Source organism: Colobus angolensis, unplaced genomic scaffold, assembly GCF_000951035.1.
Source record: "Colobus angolensis palliatus isolate OR3802 unplaced genomic scaffold, Cang.pa_1.0 Scaffold8, whole genome shotgun sequence".
Classification (NCBI taxonomy): Eukaryota; Metazoa; Chordata; class Mammalia; order Primates; family Cercopithecidae; genus Colobus; species Colobus angolensis.
In genome coordinates this window covers 7,052,223-7,063,145 of record NW_012121820.1, presented here as the reverse complement: position 1 = coordinate 7,063,145, position 10,923 = coordinate 7,052,223, and the positions used below count along the sequence as shown (strand labels likewise).

The following is a 10,923-nucleotide window of genomic DNA, read 5'->3' as shown; positions in this document are numbered from 1 at the left end:
TGCGGTGTTTGGTTTTCTGTTCCTGTGTTAGTTTGCTGAGAATGATGGTTTCCAGCTTCATCCATGTCCCTGCAAAGGACATGAACTCATTATGGTTGCATAGTATTCCATGGTGTATATGTGCCACATTGTCTTTACCCAGTCTATCATTGATGGGCATTTGGGTTGGTTCCAAGTCTTTGCTATTGTTAATAGTACTGCAATAAACATACATGTGCATGTGTCTTTATAGTAGAATGATTTATAATCCTTTGGGCATACACCCAGTAATGGGATTGCTGGGTCAAATGGTATTTCTGGTTCTAGATCATTGAGGAATCACCACACTGTCTTCCACAATGGCTGAACTAGTTTACACTCCCACCAGCAGAGTAAAAGCGTTCCTATTTCTCCACATCCTTTCCAGCATCTGTTGTTTCCTGACTTTTTAATGATCGCCATTCTAACTGATGTGAGATGGTATCTCATTGTGGTTTTGATTTGCATTTCTCTAATGACCAGTGATTATGAGTTTTTTTCACAAATTTGTTGGCTGCCTAAATGTCTTCTTTTGAAAAGTGTCTGTTCATATCCTTCACCCACTTTTTGATGGGATTGTTTGCTTTTTTCTTGTAAATTTGTTTAAGTTCCTTGTAGATTCTGTATAATAGCCCTTTGTCAGATGGATGGATTGCAAAAATTTTTGCCCATTCTGTAGGTTACCTGTTCACTCTGATAGTTTCTTTTGCTGTGCAGAAGCTCTTTAGTTTAATCAGATCCCATTTGTCAGTTTTGGCTTTTGTTGCCATTGCTTTTGGTGTTTTAGTCATGAAGTCTTTGCCCATGCCTATGTCCTGAATAGTATTGCATAGGTTTTCTTCTAGGGCTTTTATGGTTTTAGGTCTTATGTTTAAATATTTAATCCATCTTGAGTTAATTTTTGTATAAGGTGTTTCAGTTCTCTGCATATGGCTAGCCAATTTTCCCAATACCATTTTTTAAATAGGGAATCCTTTCCCCATTGATTGTTTTTTGTCAGGTTTGTCAAAGATCAGATGGGTGTAGATGTGTGGTGTTATTTTTGAGGCCTCCGTTCTGTTCCATTGGTCTATATATCTGTTTTGGTACCAGCACCATCCTGTTTCGGTTCCTGTAGCCTTGTAGTATAGTTTGAAGTCAGGTAGCATGATGCCTCCGGCTTTGTTCACTTTGGTTAGGATTGCCTTGCCTATATGGGCTCGTTTTTGATTCCATATGAAATTTAAAGTAGATTTTTCTAATTCTGTGAAGAAAGTCAATGGTAGCTTGATGGGAATAGCATTGAAGCTATAAATCAAAGGTGGCCAACTGTTCAAACTGTGTGCAAATAAGGCAAATGCCAAGCTGTAACCAATCCAGCTGTTTCTGTACCTCACATGTGTTTTCTGTACATCTCTTTCCTTTTTCTGCCCATAAACATTATCTGACCATGTTGCACTCCCCAGAGTTGCTCTGAACCTATGCTGGCTCTGGGGGCTGCGTTCTTTGCTCAGTTAAACTCTGCTAAATTTCATTTAAGTTTTTAATTAGACAAGTATTTGTTATTTATCTGAAATTCAAGTTGAACTGAGTGTCCTATATTTTAATTTGACAATCTAATCCTGGCAATGGAAAGACCCTGAAGGAATTCGAGGCAGAGGAATAACATAATCTAAGATTTAATAAATACATTTATTTATAAAATTAAAACTGTGGGTGACTATAAATGAGTTTAGAGGATTTTGAGGCATATAAATAAGTTCCAGGAGCATTTCTAGAAATTCATGATGCAAGCTCTCCATCTAACAGGTAGAGCAGTTGGTGCAGATGAGATGAGCCTGATCTCCAGCAGGCCTGGAGGAACCACGAGCTGTCTCTGCACCCCTTGTCTTCGCCTTTGCATGGTTCTTTACCGGTTATTCAGGCCTGTCATGCCCAGTATTTCCTTCCATCCTGACCACATCCCTGCGTGGGAAGTAGGTCCCATCAATGGTAAATATGTGGTCGTTATGCAGAGGTGGAAGCCGAGGCTCAGAGCGGTGAAGTGACCTACCCAAGGTCACACAGGGAGGCGGCACAGGACCGAGGTTACAATTCAGGTCTCTGCAACTCCAAAGCTCTTTCCCCTCTCCCTCTCCGCTGTGGGTTCTTCAAGGCATGCAGCCTGCAGTCTATCCATGCCGGAGGCTTGCAGGCAGGTCTGGGTGTGGGGCGCAGGAAGGAGCCCCCAGGGACAGCTGCTGGCCTTGGTGCCTGTCGTGTCTTCGCTGAAGCCGAGCGTGCAGGTGGCGGACCCTCCTCGCCTCCTGGGCTGTGAAGAAGGAAGCGGCGATGGCGTGCCGCAGGCGGCGGGCGTAGGCCTCCAGGAGCACCGTGGAGCACGCCAGGAGCTGCAGGGCCCCCGCGGCCAGCGGGGCGGCCGCGCGGGGACGCCGGGCGGGTAGCAGTGGGCAGCGGGCGGAGGTGAGGCCGAGCTCCCATTGGTAGGCGCTGTGGACAGAGAGGAAGGGGCTCTCCGGGGGCGGCTGGTTGAAGAGGAAAGGGATGAAGCCCAGGACAGTGTATGCCACCTTGAGAAAGGAGAAAAAGACAGCGTCAACTGAGGGCCCCTCTGGCCACTCCCCACCTCTAGAGGAGGCTTGTCCAGCTTTCCCTGCCTTCATCTGCAAAATGGGTACAGAAATAACCCCATTTCTGTGAAGGAAGAAGTGGAAGGAATAAGACATCTAAAGTATTCACTAGGACTCAGCAAGGAGCAAACATCCATAGACAATTTGTTTTCTCTAAAATATTCTGCTCGAAGATACTAACGATAGTGACATTTGTATGGTGATTTTTATTTGGCAGAAGAATCTGTTTCAGACTCCTAGTCTCATTGGGTCTTCCTCAAACCCTCAAACCCTCCTCAAAATGCTACCAATTCAACTTTGATTGAAATTCTAAATGATGAGAAAGCATTGTGTCAAAGTTGAATTGGTAGCGTTTTGAGGAGGGTTTGAGGGTTTGAGAGGGACCTCAATCCCAGGGTTTGAGGACCACCCAATGAGACTAGGAGTCTGAAACAGGTTCTTTTGCCAAATCATGTTGTTGGCCAGGCTGGTCTTGAACTCCTGACCTCAGGTGATCCACCCACCTCAGCCTCGCAAAGTGCTGGGATTATAGGCATGAGCCACCATGCCCAGCCCCCTATTTTTTTTTATGTATGCACGAGAAATATATGACAAAATAAACCTATGTTAAATCATAAGTGAACTATTTTATACAAATACAATTAAAATTCTAAATGATAAGAAAGCATTGTGTCAAAGTTGAATTGGTAGCATTTTCTGCCCTAAGGATACATAAAATAATGATGTGACTTGCAATTGATGACTATCTGAGATTTGGTGAAAAACAGTAAATCAGGGAACATACTTAGAACATTGCCTGACACATTTCTTTACTGTGACCTATGGTAAGAAATGCATTTTACAGGCCAGGCATGGTGGCTTATGCCTGTAATCCCAACACTTTGGGAGGCTGACGTGAGAAGAATGCCTGAGCCCAGGAGTCGGAGACCAGCCTGGGCAACATAGTGAGACACCATCTCTAAAAACATATTAAAAATTAACTGGGTGGTGGTGCATGCCTGTAGTCTCAGCTACTTGGAAGGCCAAGGTAGGTGAAGTGGGAAGCTCATCTGAGCCCAGGAGGTCAAGGTTACAGTGAGCTGTGATTGCACCATTGCACCACTGCATTCTGGCCTGGGCAACAGACTGAAACCCTGTCTCAAAAAAGGAAAGAAAAGAAATGCATTTTACAGCACCTTGAAAGCACAGATTGTATTGTAATTGAAGAAAATATTCACAAAACCATACACTCCCTTATTGTCTCAGATATAATCTTATAATTTTCCAGTCGATTCTATTTCATTAAAAAAATTGTCTATGACTTCTTAAATTGATTAAATTGATTTTGTGCAGTTTGAAAAACACATTCTTAGTATGTAATAAATACTTGATAAATATAAGCTGTTAATATTACTGGCTCAGAGTCTGACACTGATATGTTTTATGCAATGGACTTTTGTGTGAGACCTCTCTACTCAAAATTAAAAATAAAAAGATCTCTGGTGAAAGAAAGGTTCGAAAAATGCAACTCTCGATCTGATAGTAATATATCCAATTATAAGTCAATAGTAAATATTTTCTATATCATTTTTAAAATAGTAAATATTTCAGGCTTTGCAGGCCATACAGTCTCTGTTGCAATTCCTCAACTGTGCCTTTGTAGGGCAACCACAGACAATATATCGACAAATGGCATGGCTGCGTTCTAAAAAAAACCTTATTTACAAAGACTCTGGAAGGCTATAGTTGGCTGCCTTCTGATCAAGCCCATTCCAAAGTCCTCCTCCAGTCCGATATAGACAGATGTGAGCTATTAATAACAGCCACTCTTTATTAAATATCTCTTATGTGCCATGGAGCTTACTAGGTACTTTAGGACAATATCACACTGTAACACACAATAGCCTCGTAGGATTAGGATTGATTTGATTTGTACCAATGAGGAAAATGAGGCTAGGACATGCTGCCACTTGTGAAGGGTGACCTTGGACGCAAGTTATTTTAAGGTGTCTGGGTTTCAGCATCCTCACCTGCAATAGGCAGTGGAAATGGAACCCACTTCCTAAGGCTGTTGTGGGTATCCGATGAGTCCCACTACCCGCGGTGCAGGGCCCCATGGCTGATTCACGGGCTATTTCTTGGAGGCAAGTCAAATTTAATCACAAGTCAAGGGCTTAACAGACCGCCCCCCCTCTCAAAACTACAACTCCCTTCCTTCTTCCCATCATCATACTTACATCGTACTTCACCGTGAGCGTGATGGGCACAGTTGGCAACTTCTGAGCCCAGTCCATGGTTGCCTGTGCCAGGAGGAAGGCTACATGGTCTGTGGCCACTGCCACAGCCGTGGCCACCAGGAGGAGGGCAAGCAGCCCCAGCCTTAGAAGACAACTCAACAGCTCCTCCTGTGACAGCCTCAGCCGAGCCGCCTGGAGCAGCCAGGTGGGTGGAGGGGTCACCAGGTGTGTAGCCTGGGCCTGTGCCAACCGCTGGGTCAGCTGTTGTGTGGCGTAGATATTGTCAAACCGCAGGTCTGTCAGATAGCAATGGAGGTACCATGCTGACTCCACCAGGAGGCCCAGCATAAACAGCACTGTGACCACTCGCCGGGTCCCTAGCGCTGCTGCCCGGGCCAAGGACTCCAGGCCAGAGAAATCCTCCAGGACCTGCTGAGTGACCCTGAGCATGTGAAGGTAGAAGGCAGAGCCATTGTCCTGGGCCTCAAATGTCAAGCCCCGGCTGCCTGCCTGGCCTGCGGGGCCCAGAGTCCTGGATGCTGCATGCAGCTGGTGAGTGGTATTGAGCAGACTCTCCAGGGAGCCCTCGGTGACACACCTCAGCACCTGCCCGGCCACACCCACGTTGGCCAGGATGTTGGGCACCACAGCAACGGCCAGGGTGGCAGTGCTGTAGGACAGGAGCAGCCGGCGTCCCTGCTCCGTGCCCAGGGTGGGCACGCTGAGTGCAAGCAGGCAGCGGACTGGGGGCACCAGGCCCAGGCTCAGGAAGACCAGGAGGCCACAGGCAGTGGCCACCATGGCTGAAGGTCCGGGAGGATAAAGCAGCAAGAATGCCAGCCAGTGATAAACCAGACCTGCAGCAGCAGCAGCCAGGGAGGCACATAGGAAGAGCTGGATCAGCAGCTGGCCACAGCTGGCTGGAACAGGCTGGGAGAAGGCGTCCCAGGCAGCCTGCAGTGGGGCAAGGGCCTTCCAGAGCCCCAAGTGCCAGGACCTCCACCTGCACACAAGGAAATTGAAGGGCATCTCTATCAGGAGGTGGATGGGTGTCTGTCCACTGCCCCTGCCCCACAAACCCATCAGCAGGCTCTGCTAACAGACTCCACCCTTTTAGTTAGCCACGTGGACCCATCAGAGTAACTCACTGTATACCCACGTGACACAAGCTGAACCAATCAGAGCCTTCCCCAGGATTATTCTTGCTAGAACTGTCAGGGAAGAGCCCAACTCAGATGCAGTTCCTGAGGATGTGAGGATGAAAGTCTGTCCTGTTTGAGTCCATCATTACAGTTTTGTGAAGGCAACTGGTCCAAGAGAATGAAAGAGCATGGGTGAAAGAGAGAGAATGAGTACGAGGAGAGGGAAGAGAAACAATTTCACTTGAATTCATAGTCTTGGTGGCTTGCTGTATGATTCTGGACCTTCTATTCTTTCTGAACTTCAGGGTCTCATCTATAATTTAGGGGTGAGGAGGGTGGACTAGTTGACCTGTGAGGGACTTTTATATTCTATTATCCTTACATTTATTAATTCAACAAGCGTTTATCAAGCAACGACTTTGTGCTAACCATTGGAGAAACAGGAATGAAAAAAACGAAGTCACTACCTTCATGGGCTTGCACTATAATAAGAGCGATGGCAGAGGAATAGTAAGGAAAGCTTGGATTCTGAACACATTTTATCGGCAGAGTCAACAAGATTTGCAGAGGCCGATTGGTTGTGGAGTATGAGAGAAAGAGGGGAGTCAAGGATGATGAGGAGCTTTTGTGTCTGAGTAACTGGAAGCACTGAGGTGTCATTTCTTGAGATGAGGTCTGTGGTCAAAACAGGTTTGAGTGGAGGGGGAGAGAGGAGGAATTCAGTTCAGAACTCTTGAATTAGAGATTCCGTTGAGCCATTCTGTGGAGGTTTTGAGAAGGTGGTTGGAAATAGAAGTCAGGAATTCAGAAGGGAGATCAGGCTGGAGTTATAACATTGGAAGTCATTGATTTATAGATGTCTCCCAACTTTATATCCCTACCTAAAGCCACGGTGCATGATGAGATTCCTCAAGAGAGTGTGTCACTGGGGAGGAAAGACATCCAAGGATATGCCTCAGGGAACCCCAAGGTTAGGGGCTCTTAGATGAGAAGGAACCAGCAAAGGAGACTGGAAAACCAATGTGGTGCTTAGGAAGGCAAGTAAACAAAATGTTTCAAGGAGAAGGGAGTGATCAAGTACGTCAAATGCAGCCAACAGGTCAAGAAAGATGAGGACTGAGCAATGCCTGTTAGCTGCCTAGAGGTCACTGCTGACCTTGGCAGGGACAGTTTGGTGGTCTTTTGGGCCAAAACCCAACTATATTGGGTCCAGGAGAGACAGGAAGGAGAAGAATAGGAAACACAGATATAGACAACTCTTTCCAGTAATTTCTGCAGTAAAACAGCAGAGAAATGAAGCAGTGGCTGGTCACTACGGGAAACTGGACCAAGAGGATTCATGTAAGGTGAGGAAATCTATAGCATGTTTACAGGTGGGAGATCTCACCAAGAGGGGAGACATTGACAAAGGGGAGACTCCCTGGAATGACACCTGTAGGGGTGGGGGCAGAGGGTGAGACTGAGAACATGCAAGGTGGGACTGGTCTTAGAATGGAGCAGGGGTTGTTCATTCTTAATAGCAGGTGGGAAAGTACAGGAAATAGGTACAGATGATGGTGAATGAACAGGCAACATGTGTGCACTTGTGAAAAGTATCCTCTGATATATGCAGAACAGAGTAATGCTTAGGGCATGACCTCTGGACTGCCTGGGCTCAAATTCCTGCTCCACCACTTGCCAGCTTTGTGACCTTGGGTACATATCATTACCTCTCTGTGTCTCAGCCATCTCATCTGCAAAATGGTACAATCAAAGCAGGTACCTCCTGGGGTCACTTTGTTTCTGGCACATGGTAAGCATCACATCAGCTATTATCTACCACTAGAGTCAACTCCACCGGGGCAGGGACTTTGTCCCTTTTGATCACTGATATGTCCCAAGTGCCTACAATAGTGTCTGCCGTGTTGTGAGTCCTCCAAAAATATTCACTGGGAGTAGCATGACCGATTGCTTCTGTTTGCTTAGGCTGGCAGGAAGCAAGCTCAGCAGAGAAGGTAAGATGCTGGAGGAGGTGATGGATGCTTGAAGAGGGAGAAGAAAGTACAAAATTGTTGCCCAGGAAAGTGGGAGAACAAATGAACTAGGGCAATAACATATGTGCTGGGCAACACTGAGGCCCAGCTGAGGTTAGAGATCATACATTCTCTTAAGTGAGAGCAGGCAGAAAGGTTATACAGGAATATGATGATAAAGGGCAGGGAGGGTGGTGGGGAGGCTATCGCTGTGTTGGTTACAGGCAAAGCCGCTGACTTGCTCCACCATCATCAGCTTGAAGGATAAGCATGTGACTGGGTCTAGTTGATCCAAGTACCTCTGATCCCCTGGCCACAGTGACTGGTGCAGGGATTGCACCTGCCTGGAGGTGGACCAAGAGAGCTTTCCTCAGGGCTTTGCTGCAATGACAAAACAAAACAAAACAAAAAAACCAAAAAAACTGCTCTTTGTCACCTTGAAAGCTAAGCTGGTAGGAGGGATGCCTCAAGCCTTGGGGACCACCATGTAATGTGGATTGGCCTGGAATGAAAGCAACTCAAGGAAAACAGTGTTAGGAAACAGAGTCCCAGTAGCCTTGCTGGAGTACCTGGATCCAGACATGCCTGAAGCCCAAATCTGTGCCGGACCACACACTAGAAAATGTCTGTTTTTCTCAAGGCAGTGCAAGATCAATCTGTCACTTGCAACTCAGTGATTCCAGACTAATACAGAAACCTTTGTCAAAGGGCTTCTGGGACCATAAAATGAAATAATGCATGTAAAGCACTTTACACAGGGTCTGACACAGAAGAAGGATCCTATAAAACTGCACCACTTGTTACTCTGACGATACTTATGTCAATGATGTACATGTTCACTCGAGTCTCCTCTGTGCCAGGCTCTGTGCTGACCCCTGTGGACCCCAAGAATTAAGTCCTGGTCCCACTAAAGGAGTTCACAGTCTAATTGAGGAGACTTAAATAGATCATTAGCGTTTAAGTTCATAAAAAAGAATTCTGAGCATGGTATGCCTGGGCCTGGACTGGGATGGGATAGATGGAGAGTGACCCAGTTTTACCTGGGAGTCAGGAAGGCTTCCTGGAAGAGGTGACATTCCAGCTGGGGGTGGAAGGACAAGTATCAGTTTGTAGGTGAAGAAGGGAGTTGGACATCCTTGACAGAAGGAACAGTGTGTGCAAAGGTTCTGTGCTCTGAGTATTGGGAAATAGGGAGTTGGGAGAACCAGAACAGTGGGAAGCGGAGATGTAGTAAGCCCTGTGGGGCTGGAGTGGAGGTCACAATCTTGAAGCCCTAAAGGCTGAATCATATGCAAATGTGCTTTATTGTGGCCAACTGTGTGTGTGTGTGTGTGTGTGTGTGTGTGTGTGTGTGTGTAAGCTGCGCCCGTTTGGAAATAAGGAAGTTTCACATTAAAATCTGGGTTTCCAGCTTTTCTTGAGAAATGCGATCTGGGTTAGAGCTCCCACATTTGCAACAGGTAACTGGAGCTGAGTATCCACTACCCGCCTTCGACAGGGGAGCAACCCTGCAGACTGCATCCCACTGATCAACGAACGGTCTGTCTGCACACGCAGGTGGCCTCCCATGGGCGCATCCCCTTCCCAGCTCCTGAAGCCATTTGAATTTGGGACTAAACACCCCCTTCTACTATATAATTAATATTTGGAACACAGTAGCTTTTGGAATAATAGCTAATAATAAAAACCATTGTAAGGATTGAAAGCCAGTCCTAAGTCATATTGGATGACAATTCCTGCACGGGGTATTGAAAATGGCAAGGAAACCAGCTGCTGTTTAGTGAGTGCTTACTCTGAGCCAAGCATGTGGCAAGTCCTAAGGATGCATTTTCTCATTCAATTCTGGCAACAGTCTCGTAGATGTCATTATTACTTACATTTCACAGATGGGGAACTGAGGCTCAGAGAGGTGAGGATTTGCCTAAGATCACACAGCCAGGGAATGGCGGAGCTGAAGATTTGGGGTTCATATCCATCACCCCCAACGGCTGACTGTTTTCTCACCTGTAGCCCTCAGTGTCCAAAGTTCCCAGACCTACCTGGTCTTGACAAGGTGCTCAGCTGCTCCTGGGTGGCCTGGCATGCTGCCCGAACAGCAGTGGTTTCAGGCAGGCGGTCGCTGGCAGCCGTGGCAGGTGGAGAGGAAGTGAGGGAATCGCTGGGACTTGGGAATCCCTGTGACTTCTGCTTTTCCACTCTTTAATGAAGCTCTCCTGGCTGCCTTGTCCCGCCCTTTTCGGGGTCCACCTCCCAGAGGCTTGGGCAAGCTGCCTCATCCTCTGCCCACAAGCAGGAGCGGGTGGAAGGTGTGGGAAGAGAAAAAGACAGCCTTTTCCAAGCAATGTCTCTAATCTTGGTAGCAGGAAGGTAGAATTAGCCCCACTTTAGAGAGAAGGAAACTGAGGCACAGAGAAACCACATAACTCCCCTTTCCCTCCCACTCCACAGTTGTGCGCCCCAAGGGGAGCCTGATCCCTGCTCTTGGGACTCAGGTGATAATCAGATCCCTGCCAAGTTCTGGGAGCAGTGGCTCTGGTCTCCTTCCCTAGCCCCTTTTAGCCTGACTTGGACCTGGCTTCACATTTCAGCTCTGTCCCTCGCTAGCTATGAGAGCTTGGGCTGGTGACCTAATATCTCTCTGCCTGTTTTCTCCCCTTAAAAAAAGGTTAATGAGGCCGGGAGCAGTGGCTCACACCTGTAATCCCAGCACTTTGGGAGGCTGAGGCGGGTGGATCACCTGAGGTCAGGAGTTTGAGATCAGCCTGGCCAACATGGTGAAACCCTGTCTCTACTAAAAATACAAAAATTCACTGGTTTGTGGTGGTGCTTACCTGTAGTCCCAGCTACTCAGGAGGCTGAGGCAGGAGAATCGCTTGAATCCAGGAGGCAAGGCTGCAATGAGCTGAGATCATGCCACTGTTCTCCA

The 10,923-nt window shown here is 47.1% G+C and overlaps 1 protein-coding gene across 1 annotated transcript; it reads right to left on the bottom strand.

Moving 5' to 3' along the window:
- Positions 1–1,675: 1,675 nt before the first annotated feature.
- On the bottom strand, positions 1,676–10,084 carry OCSTAMP (osteoclast stimulatory transmembrane protein). The gene is given in 5 exon segments (XM_011928860.1): positions 1,676–2,147; positions 2,149–2,210; positions 2,213–2,567; positions 4,844–5,846; positions 10,037–10,084. Coding segments are annotated over 5 exon segments (1,698 nt in total). The 5' UTR covers positions 10,081–10,084; the 3' UTR covers positions 1,676–1,913.
- Positions 10,085–10,923: the final 839 nt, after the last annotated feature.